We start from the raw sequence: 23,474 nt of genomic DNA, 5'->3' as shown, positions 1-23,474 counted from the left end.
TGTTTATATAACAAAACGGGAAGAGGACAACAAGCAACTTAAAAAACATGTCCCAAAAATGAGCAAAAGAATTTGTTTCAAAAATTACCTGAAAGTAAGCCAAAAAGAGTAAAAAACATTCAATTATATATTTCTTTATCCTTTTAAATCTAAAATTATTAAATATGTAGTTTTCTGGAAATTTTCCCTTTATTTTGGATAGTTTTCTAACAAGCTGTCCTTATTTTTTAAAACAATTTTTGGGGGGTAATCTTTAGGGAATCGTTAACCAATTTCTTGCAATTTGTGGGACATTTCTTGCTATGTTTTAAAAGAAATCAAACCACAATGCTCAGGTGTTTCAGGTTTGTTGGAGGCATCTGAATGCATAAAAGAACTGATGACTGAAGGGTGGAAGGGGAAAAAGTCTTGAAAACTAAAATTCAAACCATTTCACTTTGACGCCTAGATGGCAGTATAGCACATTGGCAGGACTGGATATTTGAAGAGTCGATCAACTGCAACCAACAGAGCAGTGTGTGGAAGCAAGTACTTATCAGTTGGTTTAGTGCAGTTAACCCTTTGACACCTGAGCAAGCTGGCTTGATTTCTTAAAAAAATGGGAAGAAGAAGAGGCCACCAAGCAATTTAACAAGAAATGGTGCAAAAATGATCAAGAAATTAGTAAAAAAAGTTACAAAACAATTACCTGAAAAAGAAAAGTGAAAAAAAGTCACCTTTTACAATTTTTTTGCCATTTGCAGGACATTTTTTCCAAGTTGCTAATTATGTTTCTTCCCATATTTCTGACAGAAATCAAGCCAGTTAATCAGATTTCAGAGGATTAAATGCTAATGAAAGGCATCTGCATGCAGCAAGAGAAAATTGATTTCGATCGAGGTGTTAAAGGATTATCAGGAATTTTGATGCCTATCTGACAAAATCTTACATTGCCGAAGTGCAGAAGGAAAAGAAGCTCGGGGAGGAATCTCATTTAATTTGTATTTTCTCACATTCTGTGTGTAAAATTCCTGCTGCTGGATATTAACGCATTCATTCACAGCACTGGCATGAATAAAAATTGTCAATTTCCCAGAAATCAGACTCGATTACTCAAGATAATTCACAGACTTTGTGGTGGAGCAGTTTCTTAAGGGAAGTATTATCTTTTATTGAAATATACCCACCAACCTTATCACCGCACAAAAAGAAGTGTGCAAAATTTGAAGCAGTTTTGAAACTATCCTTGGCAAAAAGGAGAGAACAAATTGTAAATTTGTCTTATTAAACAATTGGGCTGCTGGGAGTTCAAACTGTGCATCTCCAGTGTGTAAAGGAAACACAGCAGGAGGTTCAGGCTTCGAGCAATAAATTACAACCGTCAAGAGTTTGGAGAGCAGCCCCTAGTTTTGTGGCATTAATGAGCAGTAAACTCCCTACGTTGCACTTTGTTTCTCTACCAGCCACTTTCTCTCTGCTCTGGGGGCCCAAATCTTCTAAAACCAGAGTCGACTGCACCAAGATATTCTGCTATTATTCTAATCCTTTCACATGTGTCTCTCCCAGGATGCACCCCTCAGAAGTGTGGCCGCGCGGTCACAGACAGCGTGGTGACAAGGGAGGAAGCTCAGGTCCTCAGGAGGTAAATAGTGTCATACAAAGTGCAGCGTGTCTCATCTCCTCGTCCTCACGTTGTTTCTCCATTTGCCATTGTGTATCTCTGTCATGCAGCTGACTCATTCAGGATGTTTTCTGTCTCTGACACGCAGGCTGGCGGAGAGAGGGCTGTCACTGGCTGGGTCAGAGGGAGGGGTGAGTATATCGCCAAATTAAATTGTTGGAATAATTTCACAGGAAGGCAAGGATTAATATTTACCCGGTTAGCATTTCTTTAGGTGAATGGTATTTATGTGATCAGGAGCCATTCCCCCTACTTTTTTCCCAGTGTTTATCTTTTTATCATTTGCTTGTGTCCTCATTAACTTTTAAGGGCCCAAGTTGGTGTTTTTGTATGTTAATACCCACAGTCAATTTAAGAACACAAATTCAAAAATTAACAGTGTGAGTTCATGGTAAAAAAGGAGCATGTCACTCAGTGCAGCAGTGTGGCTCAGTGCCTCCACCTTGGCAATAGCCGAGGCGAGAGACTTTCTGTTTTCGGGTTGCCTGTCCCATTCTTATAAAAGTGATATCTCAAGAAATTTGGCAAAAACGTCCAATGGGACTCAACAATGGGCTTATTGGATTTTAGTGGTCACAGGTCAAGGTCAAGGTCACTGTGACCTTTGCTGTCTCAATCTCGTGAATGGCACATCTCAAAAACACCTTAAGGGATTTTTCTTCCAAATTTGGCACAAACGTCCACTTGGACTTAATGATGAATTGATTAGATTTGGTGATCAAAGGTCAAGGTCACTGTAACCTCATCTGTCTCATTCTCATGAATGGGACATCTCAAAAACACCTTAAGGGATTTTTTTTTGGCACAAATGTCCACTCAGACTTAACAGTAAATTAATTCAAATTTGGTGGTTGAAGGTCAAGATGTAACCTTGCATCTGTCTCATTCTCATGAACACAAGAAGGCCTTGAGGGAGTCTCCTCAAATTTGGCACAAATGTCCATCTGAACTCAGGAATGAACTGATTAGAATTTGGTGCTACAATTGCAAAGGTTACGAAACATATACATAAGTGCAAGTACATAACTTAAGAATTCATACGCAAATAAAGCTAAATTACATGCAAATGTCTAATACAAAACAATAATGAAGTGATTTTATTTTATATCCAAAAAGTCAAAGGCCAACCTTACGGTGACATGTAGGCATTCAACTCTTGGTGGGAATTCTGGTTATTGTTAAACCTTTATTTAACCAGGTGAAGACACATTGAGATTCAATGTAATTCTGCATTTGTACTGTTGAAACACATTTATAGATGCATAGTGTATGGCAGGTGGCAAGCTCCCAGTTTGAAGTTGCAAACAAGAGAACCAGGGGTACAGAAGCCAAGCAATGCACTGCTGTGGATGCTGTACTTGTGTGCTAGTTTGCTTCTGAAAGTCACACAATAACACACACAAACTGACCAATCAGAGGCAGCGGTCAACCAGGAACTCTATGTGTTCTGCCTGGTAAATTTACTGTTTCTGCCAAAGGAGTGTGGCGGCAGTGAGCTGGGGCAGCAGCAAAACGCATTTGAGCCTCTTAAAAAAGAGTACCACCCCAAAATAATCAATAGCAATTAAAGTGAACGCAACATTTAGACTTGTTTTTACTACTTAACCTTGCTGTCAGAAAGCTTTCTCTGACAGCAATGTGATGTCCTCTGTAAATGGAGTCTGTCCTCTTGAAAGACACCAGACTCCATTTACAGAGACAGTAACTTAACCTGACAGCACACAGGAGTCGCTGCTCTACTACTGCCTCAATTTTTTGTTTGTGTCATTGCATTGACTTTCTGAACCAAACAAACGTGACATCCACAGCGATATGTTGGTTTAAATGCAAATGCGCAGAATTGACGTCACGTCACATGGGAAAACGTTTCAGAAGAGCTTGAGGAGAGAGCAGCTTAATGTTAAGACAGACATACTTCAACCAAAATTAGAATTTTCAGGTTTGAATAGATGAGGAACACTACTGGAAAGGTACAAAGAAAACCTTGGATTACTGTCATTTTTTGATATTTTTCTGTTCTGTACACACATCTATTGCGTATCTGTCCTGAAGAGGGATCCCTCCTCAGTTGCTCTTCCTAAATTTTCTTTTATTTTTTTATTTTTGTCCTGTTTGGGTTTTTCCTTTATCCGGTGAGGGATAAAGGGCCGAGGAATGTCATATTTTGTACAGCCCTCTGAGGCAAATTGTGATTTATGATATTGGGCTTTATAAATAGAATTCAATTAAACTGAATTAAAAAAAACTATTAAAAGAAATAAACAGTGGTGGAAGAAGTTTGCAGTTCCTTTACTTAAGTAAAACTACTAATACCACACTGATAATACTCTGTTATCAGTAAAAGTACTGCATTGAATATATTAAGTAAAATTAAATGAGTATTATCAATAATATGTACCTTAAGTGTTAAGTATCCAATGCAGAAAAATAAAGAAATAATTTAAAAATATTATTATGTTTTTGAAATGATTACAAATATTTTTAAAAAAATGAAAATTAAGTGTTTATTAAAATAGTTGGAATACATGTTTTTTTAAAAAACCCCAAAAAAACCCCCCCAAAAAGCTAATGATAATACTACATTAATTTTAACAGTAAAATAAAATAAAAATGACAGTAATCAATGACAGAAAGTGCAAATCAGTAGTCCAGGTGCAAAGTGCATGTGCTAAAGTATGCATATTAAATAGTAGGATATCAATTTTCTTTCAGTTGGCTAATTGATAACTATTTCAGCTGCACTTATTCTTTATACTTATGTACTTACGAGTTTTTCCTGGTGCGACGTGAGGGTCTAAGGGCAGAGAGATGACGTATGCTGTAAAGCCCTCTGAGGCAAAGCGTGTTTTGTGATAATGGGCTTTCTAAAAACTTGACTTGTCTTTAAACTGTTTGATAACATCAATTGTTTGAAACTCTTCTCATGTTTTTTATGCAAAAATCTTAATTTGCAAAGAAACTAAAGCAGTCAAATAAATGTAGTGAAGTAAAAAGTATTTCCCTGTGAAATGAAGTGGCGTAAAAGTAAAAAAAAAAAAGAATGAAAGAAAATACTCAAGTAAGTATATTTATCCCAAATTTGTACTTAAGTAAAATACTTAGCTAGATGTACTTAGTTACATTCCGCAGCTTTAAATAAATAATAGAGCCACTCTTTAATATTCAATTCAATCCAGTTTGATTGATAGATATAATTGAGTATCATCTGCATAACAAATAAAGTTGACTGAGTGATTTCTAATAAGGGAAGTATGTATAAAGTAAAAAGAAAATTGGAATGGCAGAGCAGAATTCATAAAAATCAAGTATAGTAAATATATGCAATACTGTCTTACAAAATCACTGGTACACTTTAAACAAAATATATGTTGTTCAAAAATGTGGGGAATAATTCATTGTGTATAATCCCAACAGTTCTTCATCTCTTCTCTGCTTAAAAATAGCACCTAATTTATTGTCCAGCCATGATAGGCCATCAGCACAGTACACACCACCAACAAACTTGTTTCAAATATTGGCACCAGTATCTGCCTAGAAAGCTCTAATTTGACCCTAAATTTCAGCCACATACAGTATGCTCCATATTAGTTGGACTCCCCGCCGTAATGAGCCTCTGTGGACACTAGAGGGCAGGCTGGCACAATCAGCAGAGCTCCAGTTTGAGGAGCCGCTCTGGCAGAGAAAACATGTATGTGTGGTTGTCCCTGGCATGCCCTACCCCCTGCTTTCTGTCCCCAGCGGGGCCAGGCCCTCAGCCAAAGAAGGAACTGTTTATAGAGTGTTAAGACACTTAAGTGAAAGGAGGGGAAGCAACGGGGGGTGGGCACTTCAGAGAAAATGACTTTCATTTTCTGTGTGGAAAACAGAGCAGTGTCCCAAAGGAGTTGACAAGCAATAACAAGTAAAGGACAGAGTGAAACGGCACAAAAAGGCCACAGAGGGAACAGCTCTGAACTTTGAAAAAATTACTGTGCAACGCATCTACCGATTTCACTTATGCTTGTTTTTTTTTCCCCTTGCAGGCTTCTATACTGGATCTGCACTCTGGAGCATTGTCGATGGGGAAACAGTTTGTCAACATCTACAGGTGGGAAAGATTTTCAGGGATCACAGGTCATGAAAAACTTCATTGTCATTGAATATGCAAATAGCAATTTCCAGGCCTGGAAAAGTTTCGGAACACTAAATATACCCTGGGAGTATTGGAAAAGTCATTGAATTTTGTTTAACAAACCTGTATGATAACACATGATTTGTTCAAGGACTGTCGGAAATGTTAAATTTCTGTTTCTACAGTTTCTGGCTATGATAAATGGTGTATTTATAATTTTTAAAGAAATCATGCTCGGGGGGTTGGAAAGCATGTTTTCTTTAAAAATCACCATATATATTTTAAAGAAAAAAAGTCACCATTTTTTCTACAAAAATTGCTGAAAATATTTAAAGGAAAAACAATTTAAAAATGCAAAAAATTTTGAAAGAAAAAAATAGCCACATTTAAAGCTTTAAAGCTTTTTTCTTTTTTGTGATTTTTAAACAAAAAAATTGTTCTGAAGGAAATCAAATTTTTTTGAGTAAAAAAAGGCCCAAATAATAATAATAAAAAAAAAACAAAGAAAACAACCCAAAAACAAAATAAGAACCATAAGTCCCTCTCAAGTGCTTGAAATTCTTTTTGACATGTCTCCCCATTTTTGGAAACCACCTCAACCCCTCTCATAAATAACAAACAGTCCCTAAGTTGTATTTTAATATTCAGTTCTAATCTTGTTCTGAAGTCATTGTTTTTTAAAAAAAGTTATGATAAAGTAATGTAACATAAAAGATAAAGGGTGTCACTGGTTGTGTCAGAATATGTATGGTCTTGAAAGTTTGCCTCAAAGTCATGGAAAGGTCATGGAAATGTCTTGGTAACAATGTGAATGAACCTTGGATGTTGTCTTTATGTGTTGTTCTTTATGTCGGCATCATTTTATGCCTGCAGGATCGACATTCTACATAATATTTTACATTTGCAGAACCAAACTATGCAGTTAGTCATCAATCTTACTGATGCCGGTCCCTGCGAGCTGTCTTCTCTGGGTCCAGTGACCCATTCGACCCTCATTCATCACTGCCAGCAGAGCTCGCTTTTGTTCGGATCATCTGCTCCTCTCTATCCTTCTCCCTCCCACCTCCCTTCATTCATTCCTCCCTCCATCTCTCTCCCGTCCCACTGGGGAGGTGGCTGACACTGGATCCTCCGGGACCGTGTGGCAGATTTTAATCAGGAAGCGATGACGATAGCACTCACACCCTGCTTCCCACACTTCACCCCCTCGCCGCCGACTTCCTCATGTGAAGCTGTCAAACGTTTTACTATCTGCTGTGTTCGGATGGTTGGGTGGCACACCCGTCTGGCGCGCTGTGCCGTGCTGCGAAACCTTAATTTATGCTAACAGATCCCATCTCCTCTGCTCTCTTCTCCCCTCTCTGCTGCGTCTGTGCTCGTGTTTGTCCCTGTCTGCTCATGTGTCTCTGATTGGCTTTGTGTGCGTCCCGAACTGTCTGTCTGCGGCTGTGTGACTCTGCAGGTATTTTGGGGATCAGATCAGGGATGTGTTCACACAAGAGGATTTCCAGCTTTACAGGTGACTAAGGAACCTTAATTAAAGATCAGCCATGCATCTATTGCACATTTTTAAGAGTTTCGCTCTTAAATTAGATCCCTGAAATTTTTTGAAAAGTGACTGAGACTCAAATGATGGTACTTTGTGCACAGTAATAGCAGAGATAACTCCCTATTATGGTGCCTTTGGTTGCATGTAATGATGTTGTTAGTCAACAAATTAGATGTGTGAATTTTTATGCTGACCATGTACATGCACACCTCTTGGATGACTGAATATAAACTCAAAAACATCATGAACTCCCTAATGAGAAGACTGATGTCAGTTGGCGTCCTATAGTGTTTGTATGATATCAGTCTTCATTTATATTCATTTATATAGTTTACTTGGTAGAATATATCTCTATCTTTGTCGGGATCCTTTCCATAAGTTGTCAGACACAATATAAGCAGATGTTTACACTGTAGCCTGTTTTTGGCCTCGGGCTGCAGCGTTCCAGCACAATACTGGACCAATTGTTGTCCAAACATTGAAAAACTAGGCCCAGGTGGAAAATTACTGAATTTAACCGAAACTGAACAAGTCAGATCTTTCAATTTGACATGCCGGGTCTGTTTTCACCGTTAGAAATGTCCGCGGGCGAATCCAGGCAGTTATTGCCGAGACATTTGGTTTGGACCCGACTCTGATGTACCTCACCAAGCCCACCTTCTTCTCCAGAATCAACAGCACGGCGGCCAAGACCCAACACGACGAGTACTGGCATCCGCACATAGATAAGGTAACACAAAAACAGACTCCCTCTACCTTGTAGAGAAGCACTCATCTGGCACATTTGGGTGGTACAGGGGTTGATATTGACTTCATCAAACAGACATATTAGCCTGATGAGAACCTGAGTCTAAATTTTAGAATACATACTGACGGCAAAAAATCTGCATAGGTGCATCCATAATGACCTTAATGTTTGGATGTTCTCTGCATCCAGTAAATGGGCTGATGGGATTTATCTCGATGTCATGAATGGATAAGCCCAACCTGAAAAACAAAGCTCTCGGTTCACTAGCTAATCCACCTTCCACCTTCTCCTTGTCTGTGGAGAAAAAAAGTTCCAATCTCCACAGCTCATTTTAGTTAAAAAGTGGATCATTATTATAGCACATAACTCAACAACAAAACTGAAAGAAATGCCTCTGATTGGAAGTATATTTTACATTGTTTCTTCTCATTCTCTCGGCTATGAAAACGGATCATTGCAATATAGTGTAATATGGCTGAATGTTATACGATAGGCCTGAAGGTATTATTTATTGGCATAACTTATAAAACTTTTCAAGCATCACAGTGTGAATCTGCATCTTCTCTCTTGCTAAATGAAAAAGAGTCGAGAGGAAGAGGAACTAGCAGTCCACACTTACTTTGCTTGTGGTATTTCTTGGACCGTAGAGTGTCTGCAGTCGCCTCGCCCATATTAATATTTGTCACCTCATCTTCTCTTGCCGGCCCTCGACAGCTGGAAAAATGTAAATTGAAAGGACCCACTTCTCTTCCCCATCTGTCTCTGACGCCATTTTGGGGCTAATTGGCAAACCCAACCCTCATTTAAATGTAAATGGCCTCTGACGTCTTTGGTAGCGAATTTTCTCCCCATCGATCATTCCTCTGATACGGTGTCATAGCACAAGTCAAAGTATGACAGCACGGAAAGTGTGTTTTATCCAATTCGTGGCAGGGATAAACTTGCCTTCGTAATGAAACTGAGTTATGTTTTGCTGACCTTGGGTTGTCAGGCTGCTGAAGAAAACATGTGCATGAGCTTTTGAATAGAGTCTTCATCCCTGTAAGATCACCTACTGACCTGCTTGATTTGAGATTTTAACTCTTCTGATGCACATAAACTTTCTGATGGTGCCAGACTGAAAACTATAGACCTTGAATCAATTTGATGACATTTGGCATTTTTATGTAGGCAGTATTTATGCATTTGGCTGAACCAACCCTTTAAAACAGCACTGACCAATATTTTTGTCTCCTTTCTGTGCCTTGTTTTAGCCTCTTTTAGCACATAGTTTTGGTTGTCTGGCCCACAAACTTTGCTCTCGTTGACCTTGCTGTAAACAGACTTGATAACTCTGAAAAACATGTGAAGAAGACAATGAGCAACTTACAGAGACATGGCTCAGAAATTAGTTAAAAGTACACACAGAAAACACTCTGGAATATAAGAAAGTACCAAATAAAAACAAACTACTATAGTTATCTGGGTAAGATGAGCAGGATTTTTATTTATTCATTTATTTAATTAATTGTTGCACTCATTCATCTTTTTGTCATACTGAATTATGTGTTTTTGAAAAATATAGGTATTTAGCATAACAATAGGAGTAACAGCAATAATAATAATAATAATAATAATAATAATAATAATAATAATAATAATAATAATTGTTATTATTATTTTTTTGTTATATGACTTAGACATCACAGATCAATCTAAGCCAGCCAGGGTGCAGAGGGGAGGGTTAGACAAAAGGTTGATTTTCCTCTTAGAGTATCAATATCCAGAAAATTTGGAAAACATATGGGCACATATGGATGAGATGCGGATATGTATGTATAATTTATTATTATACTCTGCACAAAACTAAAAAACTTTAATAAAAAACAAGAAAGTAAAAAACAACAAACAAAAAATTAACAAAAAAGTGCATAAAAAATATAATGTTTAATTATTATTATAATAATAATTTTAAATATATAATCATTATAATTATAAAAATAGTTTGTTCCAGAAATGTTTCCCTAGCTTTTTGAAAATGATTTTTTAAGTTTCAAGTTTCTTGGAATATGTGAGACATTTCTTGAAAAGTTGATTTTTTTCCCATGTTTTCGAAAGAAATCAAACCAATTTACTTGTGAAAGGTGGTTTAATGCAGCCAAAAAAAGGGGATGTCAGTCCAGGTTTCAAAGGCTTAAAGCCCAACTACCTTACCAGAACCAAACGTCAAACAGACACTTTTTGGACCAAACAATTGTGGCGTCTTCTGCACCCTTTTATACCAATTTACTGTTATTACATGGAGGCAGGATCAGGAGGAAACTGGTGTTGAAGTAGTGTTGGTGCATGGCTGGAACAGTGCCCGTTAGGATAGAAAGTAGTTAATTTTATATTGTATAACTTCATTTGATATAATACTGAAATGATGAAAAAGGCAAAACAAATCATTTTCTCATTTTAGAATTTAAATTTAATAATTTATTAAGCTTGCTTATTTTAATTTAAGTTTTGTCAGGCTCTCTATTGGCTGCCTGCCACTGGTTAATGCTGCTTCAACATTATCGTGTTTTACACTGTGGTCTAATCAAGTTACCCTGCCCGGCAATACATCATAACGCCTTTATACGAGTATATATAATAACTCGATGTGGCGTCTCAGCCCTCAAGGCCTCTCTGTGCTTTTATTTCTCTCCTCTCTCCACAGTTGTTGATGGCATGACTCCAATTTGCTGTCTCACCTTGTAAATTAACTGTTTGAAACCTGAGAGAATTGGCGTGACCCAAAATGATCCAAAAATGAACGAGAAAATTTTCTTGTACTTCAGGAAGAAGTACAAGAAAATGACTTTAAAATTAGTTAAAAAAAGTTTTTAAAAGTGCTTAAAAAGTACAAGATTTCTGTAACAAAATTTTAAATATGTGCAATGATAATTAGCTTTGAATGTAGTATATTCATAGCTTTTTCATCTTTAATTTCCCTAGATATTTTTCCTCTAGCTTTTTAAAATTAATGTACTAATTTCTTGCAACTCTAGGAACATTTCCTACTCACTTGCTTATTGCCCTTTAATAAGAAACTGCACCAATTTGTTCAGGGTTCATAGGTTTAATTTCCTGTGAAAGGTGTCTTAAAGTAGCACAAGAAAAGTGATGTCAATCTCTCAGGTTTCAAAGGTTTAAAACTGAGTTTACTATATTTAACATGTCCACAACCAAGTATATATAACCCAGAGCATTCCAGTTAACAATGAAAAGGCAGTTCCAAGAAAAAGAGGCATTGAGACAGGCAATGGCCAGACAGAGAAACACTGATCATTTATACAAATTAATCATGTAATGTAAAAAAGTTGCATATTGCAGTGATTGGAAACACCAGAGCATTGTCTGGTTTGAAGTTGTTTCAGAGATTCACGAAACTCCTGGAAGCTCACTTTGTTTTTCTTTCTTTGAGGTAAGATCAAGATAGAGCACTATGGCTCTGAAATAACTGTTTGAGTCTTTGAACAGACAGCCACTCCTGGCTCCTTGACATCTCTCTTTGATGTTTCATTAAGGCTACACACTGGCTGTTTGAGCTCCGTTTGCTCTCATGGATCTGAGCATCTCTCATTAGTGCCATTGTACTTTGTGCAGCATAAACAGACCACAGCAGTTCATGTTGCATGAATGGATGCTGCTGAATCTTCAGGTGGGGGCTCCAGTCTGCAGGCATGCCTTAAGACTACAATCCATTTAATGGCATTAATAATTACACAAGTGAGATGTGCAACTATGCCCACATTATTAGGGGTCCAAGCTCCTCCATTAGCTCCTCCTATTCTTCTTCTTCTTCTCCTTTTCAATCTTCTTCTTCTCCTTCTCGTGCCAATTGTCCCAAGACTTTGTCAAGATCATTGACAAACGTTACAGATCTAAAGTTATCAAAGAAATTCCAATATGTAACATTTTTAAAATCACTTTTGAAGTTACACATTTTCAAATGTTTCTTTCAGTTCAATTATACATAGTCATGAATCAAAAAATGGCAAATAAGCATTTGTAACCAGACTTTGTGTATATATGTGGATGCTTTGTCCAAACTTCAATAAGCAGTCGTTGTATATTCTGCCACCAGAGGGCGCCAAACATGCAAAAAGTTTATGTCTCATTTTCAGCTACAGGAATTCTTATGAAACTCGGTTTGTATCCTCTGGAGTCATGATTTAGTCTGCCTAAAATTTGGTAATTTTGCTTGGTAAATCACCAGTACATCCAACAGAGCTTTTTTTTTTTAGCACATCCTCTGAATTGTGACAAAAGTTTGCCTCACTGCAACCTATAGTCACTTCAGATGTCCGTCACGTATCACATTTTGATGGGGTTCTTGTTAGTGCAAAAGCTGAATGTTGTGGACATTCTCAACTAAAAGACTCAGCAGCAAGTGACACCATGTCAGAGGACCAAACACCGCTCTTTCCACCAAGAATTTTCTGACAGTGTACGCAAATGTGGCTGAGATACTGCAGTGACTGGGAAACCATGTATTGTAAGCTCTGTGTGGTCAAATAGTTAGAGCTGCATGTTGTTCCCATGAAGCATCCTTACTGTATAAAGAATACATTTTCAGCAACATGGTGTGGGAAGTGTCACGATGCAGCAATGCAAAAACTTTTTGAAACTTTTGACATTGGTGGTGGGTAAAATTTCACACAATAGATTTGGGGAACCAAAAAAACAGACTGTCAGAAGTGATTCTGATTCTTATATACAAAGCTCTGTTTTGCTGTACTTTTGTTGACACTGACTGCTTACTGTGCTTTACAAAAATGTCAGTTTTGTCTAGCTGAATGCTATTGTGTGTCACTCTGAACTTTTTAGATTTTTTAGATAAAAGTTGACTTGGGAAAAATCAACATCGTACAAAGCAATACACACAGAAAAGGGATATGCACATTTGTATGTATACAGTAAGTTTGTTGGTGTATCATTGTGTTACATGCACAAAATTTTACATATGATCTTTCATGTTCATGTGTATACTATACAGTGAGCAAAAAAAGATTGGTTGTTTGTGAGTCCTAGTTTATTACGGTCACCTTGCAGGCAGTTTGCCAATTTAGCAGACATCACAAACAGTATAGTTGAATGTCTGTCTTGATTTTAACAAGTGAATGGAAACTTTTGCATGTATTAGCTCAAATGATAAAAGAATGTTGAGAAGTCGAGAACAGTATGACAATTTCAACTTTTTGATCAGCAAGTCATGTGAAAATGGTTGTTGTTCAAATTGTAGGCAATTGTACTCACTCTTTTGCCAGAACATGTGCACTTTGTGCTGTACTGTGAATAGCATGTGAATTACTAGATTTATTAGGCAGCATGCTAACATGGAACACTAAGATTCACTTAATATGTTATGCTTTGTAGCACCCTGCCACAATTAAAACATCTACCTCCACAAATAAATTTTCTATTTTTATGGTTATACTGCTCATTAGGAGTGCTTTTGAAATATTTGCACAGTTCAGCTATTCACTGTGCCATAGTCTTAGATCGCAGTGCGTACTCTGGGCACAGATGGAGTAGCAGAACATCAGGCGCATTAGAATTGAAACGTAACCATTCATTCTGCTGGGGCTGAAAGTGTGCATTCTCTGCCAGCAGTTGCTTCTCTCATTCGTTGATCTAATCAGATCAGCTCTGAATGAATCAGCAGATCAGTTATCCACGCCACTAGTCACAAACTGCTGCTGAGGGGAAAAAAAGCCTCATGGTGAGCTCTGCCTGATGGTTCACAAAAACCTCTGAATCTAGAGAGGGGACACAGAATGATGCAAAGGGACACACAGGCATTTTAAAGAATAAATTTGCTGTTGTCTGTCCCCCCTTCATTAGCTGCTGCCCCGCATACATTTTAATTCTATTAAAAACAGTGAACATTGTTTAGTGCAAAATTGTGACTTGCTTTATGAACAGGATATTGAAAAATCACTTTTTAATGCAGATACTGTTATCCTGTCTTGCTCTCTGTCAGGTGACTTACGGCTCATTTGACTACACCTCGCTCCTGTACCTATCTGACTATGGCTCTGACTTCACTGGAGGAAGATTTATCTTCATGGACCAAAATGGCAACAGGACAGTGGAACCACGGGCAGGTAACTAGCAGCTGTTAAAGGCTGCCTAATGTAGTGTCCCATAGTGCTTTCTCCAGCGTCAGAGATGATGATGCTTGACTTTCTGTAAGGCAGGATACTGTAAATCCAGACTATCAGTAGTAACACCTGGTAACCCCTGTCTTAGTCTATATAAGCCTATTAACCCACACTTAAAGTAAGTGATGCAAGATAGATAGAGGATTTAATTATTACAGCCATTCTCAAAATGATAATTGCTGCACTCAGCTGCTTCATAAATCTGGAGGTGGTTTTAGTGGGTGTAATCCTTTGTAAGTGGGTAATCAGCAGCTCAGACTGCTGCACAGTGAAGGTGCAGGGGATTAGGCTTTACCTCTCATAGAACACCCAGAGGGGTAGACATAACAGCATCTTGATCTCACAGGTAATATAGTGTCGGTATATGTATAGAGCATAAATATGGGTAAGGTGGTGAGTAAGAGGATATTTTTAAAGTTGCCTCTGTGAGAACCACACGGCAGAATAACCTCTACAGGGTGTCAGGGACAGTTCATGGACTAGCATGGGACTTGAGAGGCACATGCGAGGCATCTAAAACAGGGGAGTTGGACCAATTCTCTGGGGAGCATTTGGAAAATGAGGGAAGTTTCTGAACTGCTCACTTTAAAAGGAATGAGACAGAATGGGTTTGCCAATGTGTTTTAGACATGCATTGAACTGAATGGTGATTTTTCAGCCGCCACTTTAACTTTGACTGAGTTTTCCCTTTCAACTTTGGGAACTTTTCAATTTCAGTTTTCCAAGGCAAAATTAGTAGTCTTTCATGTAGGTGAAACACAAAACACACAAATCTCATTATTGTTTATGAGCTTATGAGTTTAGGAACAAAGAAAAGTTTGGGAATTTTACACAATGGTCAATGGGGACACTTTTGTCTTATTTAAGTTGTTTTTATCTGTATATTGTAGCTCAAAACAGGCCTCCCAAAGCATTTTCCTCATAGACCACCACTGCAAAAGAGATGTCTGTAAAACTGTCGACAGGGCACCTTGAATTGCAAAAAAAGTCAATTATGACTTTCTATCATAAATTTTCATCCGTGCAAGTTTTATATTTGGAACACTTTCTTCAAGCCAAGAAAAGTGATTTAAGAATCTATGATGTCATCACAGTTTTAAGTCTATGAGGCATGTGATAACTTGCGGACGGGGCTAGCAGGAGAAACACTTACACCACATACATGGATTTTAGCATAGTTTCGTTTAGTTTGGCTTTTTTTAAAAACTATTCACCATAAAGACAATAAAAAAACTTGTTTGTCTCTGTGGATTGACTCACTTCTGGAGTCAGCCTCTGGTGGCCATTAAGAACCATATGTTTTTGCCACTTCTGCATTGGCATCATTTTTCATCTCCAGAGGTCACTGCTTGATTTGTATCAGTGACTCTTCATGACTCTCTTTTATGTAGCAGATTTTACTCAGGCAAAGGAGTAGAGTAGAAGTAAGAGAAGTAAATCTGTTCAATATGGAAAACATCTCCTGAGGCCGTTACCTCTTCGTGACAGCCTTACTTCCACTCTATCATATCTGACAGTGAACCATTCTCTGCCGTCTCTGTTCACCTTGTCCCTGCTTTCACATTTTCCCCTGCCGCTCTTCCCTTTATCTCACCCATTGTCCATCATCTCTTGCCCTCTAATCCAACTCTTCTGCCACATATAATCAACAGCGATTCAAAAAAGCAATCCTTCACTTTCCTCGCCTACAATTTTTCACCCTCCCCCGCTTCCTTTCTTCCCCCTTGTGTCATCTTGACTCTCATCTCCATCAAACTTCCAATGTGCCAGTCAGACACAAGCCTATAACCTAGTCAGTGAGCAACAGTGAAGCATCCTGGACCACTGACAGCGTCCCATGATGGAGCGGTGAGGGACGTTGACTGAAGGACATATGTTAATAAAGAGTGGCTGTGGCTTGCATATCTCTGGTGACAGACATCTTGCATCAGTGATGGGAGAATAACCTCCAGACAACAGAGAGAATAGTGACAGTGTGATCTTAAATCACATGAAAGTTGCTGGGTGAAGAAGAAGACAGAAGATAATGAAGAGATGAAGAAGACGATGAAGAAGAGAAAGAAGCAAAGAAGAAGACAGAAGAAGAAGAAAACAAGGAAACAAGGTGGAAGAAGAAGATGACGAAGAAGAGGAAGAAGACAACAAAGAAGAAGAGGAAGAAGACAAAGACGAATAGGAACAAGATGAGAAAAGGAGAAGAAAACAATAGGACGAAGAAGATGACAAAGATGAAGAAGATGACAACAAAGAAGAAAATGACAACAAAGAAGAAGATGACAAAGAGACATAAAAGAAGAGGAGGATGACGAAGAAGAAGAAAAAAGACAAAGAGGAACAGGAATAAGACGACGAAGAAGAAAACAAAAAAGAAGATGATGACAAAGAAGGAAAAAAAAACAAAAAAGAAGAGGAAGAATACAACAAAGAAGACAAAGACAATGGAGAGGATTAAGAAGAAGACAATGATGAAAAAGAAGAAGACAAAGAAAACTAAGATGAAGACAACAACCAAGAAAATGAAGACGATGACGAAGAAGAGGAAGATAAAGATGACGACAGAGAATGAGATGAGGAAGACGACAATGAAGAACAGGAAAAAATGACAACGGAGAAGATGAAAAAAATGATGATGACAAAGGAGAGGAAGGAGAATTAGGGGAGAAGAAGAAGAAGAAGAGGAAAAAGTAGAAGAACAGGAGGAAGGAATGGGTCTTCCTTGATGGATGCCTAATTCTCGGTGGAGTTGGTGCATGCTCAAGAATCTAAATATGGCAGAACTGTCACAGCCAATGGCGAAACCCAACGGCTTTGATTACACCTGTCATTGTGATTTTATATGTAGAGAGGTACATCAAATAGTAGACACAGCAAACCCCCCCATGCATAATGCATCAAGAGCCCAGATCATTTATTTGTCTCTGCTGAAACACACCTCACCTCTTTGACAAACTTTGGGGCTGCATGCTGGGCAGTTGACAGACAGGTTGTGACTCCTTATATCTGGACGGATGATTAATTTGCAGAGATATTCATTGCTCTTTGAGGCAACAGCAATGAATGCGGTGCAATTATAACACTGGGATGACAATCAGGACTTGGCTGTCGGAGGGAGCAAATGTCAAGAATGTAATGACTGTGAGCACCGGGGGGGTGAAGTGGAAGTGTTGCTCAAGTTGCGGAGTGGAGGAGGGAAAAGAGTGGAGGATTAGAAGAGAAGGAGAGAGATAACTGATGGATTTGCTGAATGTGAAAGCATCCCCTATAGGGCATGTAGGGAGACAGTATGGAGGGTGGGCACAGACAGAAAATAGCCGTGAGATTGATTAAGAGTAGATATGCGATAGAGAGATAGGCTGTTTGGCTGGGAAAGGCAGATACAAACAGAGCATTGGAAGGACGGACGGTGAAAAAGGCAAGTCTGCCGTTCCGAGGAGCCAATAAGGGTTAACCTGCCAGCTCAGACGACCACGGGGGAATTAGATAACCTCAGCTGGGCTGCCGCCTTGAAACCATCAGCTTGACCTTGGTGGTTGCGCAAACATAGAGATACTGAATACAAGTTATTCTTACTACATAGCAGGAATAAGGGATATGTTTGAATGTAGGATTAAAATTAGACTTGAACAAATATTTCTCTGATAGGCATACTCCAGCAATTTAGTGTTCCACTACTTTTTAAATCAAGAAAATTGGATTTGTGATTGTTTTATAGGTATTTTTCCCAAACTTTCACACATGAAGTAATATAGGAAGTATCAAAGAATAGTACAATATATGTACTGAATTTTGATAGATAATGTCTTTTATTTAGTTCAGGATTCGAAACGAAGATGCCGCCTACTAATTCCGATAGAGTAGCTCATATGGTGTGTACACTGTTAGTGCACAAATTCAGCTATTAAGGTCGTCACTGTAGCCATAGAAACGTTTTAGCAATAAAGTCACTTGAAAGTCACCAAATTTGCAACACTGCATCTTGCAGACAGCCTCCAAAAAAAGACAAAATCTCAGTACATGGGTTAAAGGAGCTGATGGATCACATTTCACCATAGTTGTACTTTGTGTGATCCCATGTGACAAATAGATCATTGTTCCACTGATTAATATAATGATTTTCTGGAAATGTCAATGAAGTGAATTAATGGAAAATGCACCTCTGGAACTGGAGACACTTCAAAAAAGTTGACAGTCACTTGTGTGCTCATTAGGCTCGTGGATGGGGAAACAAATGGAAAACGCTTGCCTCCCTCTCCATCGTGTTAAATGTTAGCCCTGGGCTGAGTCACAAAGTAATTGAGGCAATTGCATTATCTACCTGGTATGTTCAAGGTCTTTTTTTTAATTCAACTTCACCCCACGTCATCTACCTTTAACTCTCATCCCAGCCTCCCAGGAGACACCATGCAGCCTGTGTGATTTATCCTCCACTAATTCATTATGAGGCTGTGGGTGTAATCAATACATTGATTGGACAGTGTGTCGATTTGTCGTGCACCTCGTGACTGTGCTGGTGGTGTTTACGGGCATTTAGTTCGAGCAGCACACCTTGGTATTGGCATCGGATGAGTCACGCATGGCTAAGCATCTTGTTAGCATTGCACACTCATCCCCTTTGGGTCTCTGAAGTTAAAGACCTCATTGAGTGCGAATCAGTGACATGTTATTAAAAGCAAAAACAGCCCAGAGGCATGGTTTAAAGAGCAGGAGTTGGTGTTGAACAGATGATGAAGTTAAGTAGATGCTCAGTGCTAGAAACTCGCTTGTCAGTAAATTCAGTTTATGATTTCTAATGTTAAGTAAAAGATACTGAAAATGAAAAATAAAAATAATCTGAAAATGTAAAATACATTAGCTCAGGTGCAAACGACAGTTAAAGCTTTCTGTTTTCTGCTGATATCACTAACAATTTTTTACTGACAAAGTGAACATGTACAAAACATCAACCTTAAGTTGAAGTATTTTTCTTATTTTGCACAATGAATACATATTACATACACTGAACAGCATTGTATTTCATGTCTCTATCTGCTGGTGGGACACCACTTGAAGAGTATGCATAATATGATGTTAAATTCCACTATAGAAGAGACTTGATGATCACTAAAATTAGTTAAGGAAAAAAGTGGATATATTGATATCGGTTCTGGCTGTCGCAAAATGAGTTGATTGGCATATCGGATATCTGCAAAAAATCCAATATCATGCATCCCTATTCAAAAATAATTTGTAATATATGAGCCATGATTAAAAGTAGATACACGAACCTCCAGTGTTGCCTATATTACCCACAATGCACCCACATTTTGGGTATGTTGAACCACTAGCAGCTAATGTAGCCAAGAGCCTCATGCATGGATGAGAGGTGGGATACAGAGTTCTGGTAAGCTCACTTTAACCCTACAATCCCAGATTTTTTAAAATTTGTGGCCAGAGGCATTATATTTTTGGGTTCCGTCCATACTTTGTTACAGCTTTTGTGTGTGCATGGGTTGTTTTGTTGGTGTGTCTGTGGGATGATACAGACATGCTGGAGAACAAGTAAACAGTAGACAGCAGCATCAACAGAGGTCTGTAAAAACTTTTCAATGGTTTCCTCTTTTCATGTGTCTTTTACTTATTTAGTTTCTCTTTCAAACTTGGTGCAGACTAACTTGGAATAATGTTTCAACGCTAGTAAATCGGACACGGAGGGTAATTAGTGTAATTTCATTTTGCTGGTTAAGGAGCTGGAATTAGTGGGAATGAGGCTTTACTCAAGTGACATAACTTGAGGCAATTTCAGATTTCACACTGCTCCCTCTGGGGAACCAAAAGGCGAGGTACAACTTTTACATGTGCAGTAGTACCTCGCAAGACCTGTAAACATACTGATATGATGGTTTAAGTCAAGTCAGTTTCATATATGTAATTTGGAAAAACTCCCTCCCAAAAGTTCTTGAATGCCTCTTAATGCCTCACAGCTGAGAACAGCAGCAGTTGTGGGAGAGCGGAAACAAGCCTCGAGCATAAATTGCCTTTGAACAATTAATGAAATCACATATTTGGTTTTGCAATTACTTTGCTTGCTAACAAAAACTTACTGAGAAGAGATTTAATAAGTAAACACCATCTCTCTTGCTGCTCTGACCTTTCTGCAATGCAGTACAGAAGGCTACTGTAACAAATCTAGTATGTAAAGACAGACTGCAGTCTTGGCCACACCATCTAAGCCCTTGTTATGCAGCAAAAATCCTGCTGGTCAGTGTTGCCTTTATTAGGAAATGTCGCACCTTAACCCTTAACCCTTTGAAACATGGATTGACGTCACTTCTTGTGATGTGTTCAGATGCCTTTTACAAGCATTAAAACCTTTACAGCCTGAGCAAAAAGGTTTGGTTTCTTTTAAAACATGGGAAAAGATTAATGAGCAACATGAAAAGAAATGTCCTGCAAATTGCAAGAAATATGTTTTATTTTATTTTTCTAAAACTTGGGAAAATGTCCAAAGTATATGTTTAGAATTATTTTGTAGAATAATTATATTTTTAAGCAGTTTTTTTCAGGTCATGTCCCTTTTTTTTACTTCTCTGTTCATGTTTTGTTTGGTTGTTTTTTTTATTTTTATGTAATTACATTTAATTAATTAATTAATTTTTTTTTAACTATTTTTCAGATAATTTATTGTACCGTTTACTACTTTCTTGCTAATTTTGGGGTCATTTCTTTTTAAGTTGTTAATTGTCTTCTTCGCTTTTTTTTTTTTTAATGAATTTGAGGCAATTTGCCAAGGTTCCAAAGGATTAATTTAGACTTTTGCAAAATAGTACCATTTAGTGAGGGACAGATGACATTATTGACAGATTTAAGCTTATTTCATATATATCATGATATCTGCCTATATGCTGACAGATTATCAGCTAGTTTAAATATTTGAGAGCTATTTTTAGTCTTCCCTTCCCAGCTTCTGCTGCTCAGCCATACGTCAGTGCACAGTCGGGTAGAAGCCTGACGAAATTAAACCGTGTCAACAGATGAGATGCTAAACAAAAGTAAATTTCTAATAAATTGCTTGACCTCATAGATCATTGGAAGTCTAACTGCCATAGGAAAGTGGTGAAGAGATTAAATCTTATCCTTCATAGACTGTAATTAAAATCCAATCTTTAAAAAGGTAACTTCACCCCCTGAAATCTGAGCAAATTTGTTTAATTTCTTTCAAAACATATGGAAAGAAGGCAATAAGCAACTTAAGAAGAAATTATTGCAAAATTGGCAAGAAATTTGTAAAAAGCAGAAGAAAATGACCTGATGATGAACTAAGCAATCAAAAATAAATAAATTACAAAAATGAGAAGGCAAAAAAAAAACCCAAAAAACAAACAAACATGGACAATTATTTCAATAGATCAAAACAATTAGAAATTAGAAATGTTTCCCAGACTTTTAAAAAATATTTTTCCCAATCTACTAATTTCTTTTCCTTATGTTTTCGAAAGAAATCAAAGCAATCTGCACAGGGTCCAAAGGTATACTGGTGAAATGCAGCAAAATAAAAGTGACGTTGATCCAGCTTTGAAAGGGTTAAGCTCCTACACTCAAACACACCCTGTTTTTATACCAGGATGAACAACAACGTTTTCAAGTCATGCCCCAAATGCAAACTGTGCATGGTTTGGAAATGATATAAGAACAATACTGGGAGCTAGAGGTTCACAGACTTTACTTATCGAGTCTTGTTCTGCAAGGGGAACACTCCCCTCTGCCTTCTCACAAGAGGCAGAGTTTATTCAATCTGATTGATTCCTGAGAACATTGCCATTACTCAGGGGAACAAAAGAGTACATTTCCACTTCTATGTGGCTCAAGAAAATGATTTAATCTATGACGTCAGGTTTTCTTATTCTCTAAAGAAATCTCGGCCTATTTAAAATGTACTAGAATGACTTGTCTTTTTTTTTGGTTTCGTCTATATCATGGACATAATAAGTCATAATTAACCTATGAATCTTAAGTTATGGCCAAATACATTTTTTGCAAGGTCACAGTGACCTTTGACCTGACCTCTGATCAGTTCATTGTTGGAAGTGGAAGTTTATGCCAAATTTTAAGAAATTCCCTAAAGGTGTTTTTGAGATATCATGTTAATGAAAATGAGACAGACAAGGTCACAGTGTTTAGCAGTTTAACCTTTGACCACCAAAGTTTAATAAGTTCATCCTTAAGTCCAAGTGGACATTTGTGCCAGAATTGAAGAAATTCCCTTCAGGTGTTCTTGAGATTTTGCATTCATGAGAATTAGACAAAGGAGCTTACATTAACAGCTTACATGGACCTCTGATTTTTGACCCACAAAATCTAGTCAGTTCGTCCTTGAGTCCAAGTAGACCTTTGTGCCAAATTTGAAGAAATTCTCTCAGGGTGCTCCTGAGATATCATGCTCACGAGAATGGGATGGACAGACATCTCTAAAACAAAATGCCTCCAGCACTGACACATAAAAAGATATCTCTAGGTTTTTGAATGATGTCCTGTAAATGCCCCGGAAAATGATTTTCTAGAAGAGTGTGAAGCCTGTTGAATTCCCCCGTGAATATCCCTGCATTGTGATGCAGCTTATCTGCTCTGGCGACTGTACCGAATCTGCTGGGTTCTTCACAGCAGACACAGGGAACATTTATGTTGACAAGTGCAAGGGATTATTTTCAAAGATTATTTCATTGTGCAGCTATCTAAAGCTGTGTGGCTAATTTGAGCACTTGAAAACGCCCTCCTATTCAATGATACAGAACAAGTAGACCATTACTTATTGTGTTGCTACTCACACTCTTTTTTGTGAATTAATTTTCTGTCTTCTTATGTCCCATTCATTGGGTTTTCACTGTACTTTCTATTATTTAACTGCAAGCACTGATTTCCCCTGACGTCCTCAGCTAAATGCCCTGCCAGGGGGATTTACACACACACACACACACACACACACACACACACACGTACATAACACGTCAACAGTAATTCTTGGAAGGGATAACAGAGCAAACAAATTGGGGCACAATGGTTCCAGCTTTTTATTCATATTCACATAATGAGATAACCCCCTCAAAAGAAACCCGAAGTTTTGTAGCGAAACAAACAAGTCTGAAACTTTTTAAATATAAATCCTTTAATTACGGAGCACAACTGCAGACGAGCTACGTAAACATTCATGCTAATGTCTTTCTTAGACAGAGCAGGTTGTGTTTAGAAAGAACCAGACT

General features: G+C 38.0%; 1 protein-coding gene across 1 annotated transcript in view; it reads left to right on the top strand.

Moving 5' to 3' along the window:
• The window catches only part of uts2r2 (urotensin-2 receptor 2), a 29,639-nt gene that overhangs the window by 3,850 nt on the left and 2,315 nt on the right, over positions 1-23,474 (top strand). The window contains 6 exon segments of the mRNA XM_042507589.1: positions 1,546-1,621; positions 1,749-1,791; positions 5,683-5,747; positions 7,234-7,290; positions 7,897-8,050; positions 14,061-14,184. Of these exon segments, the coding sequence (XP_042363523.1) occupies positions 1,546-1,621; positions 1,749-1,791; positions 5,683-5,747; positions 7,234-7,290; positions 7,897-8,050; positions 14,061-14,184 (519 nt within the window).

The sequence above is a fragment of the Plectropomus leopardus genome, chromosome 19 (genome assembly GCF_008729295.1).
Source record: "Plectropomus leopardus isolate mb chromosome 19, YSFRI_Pleo_2.0, whole genome shotgun sequence".
Taxonomy (NCBI): Eukaryota; Metazoa; Chordata; class Actinopteri; order Perciformes; family Serranidae; genus Plectropomus; species Plectropomus leopardus.
Note: the sequence above shows the minus strand (reverse complement) of the source record. Positions and strands in the feature narration are given on the sequence as shown.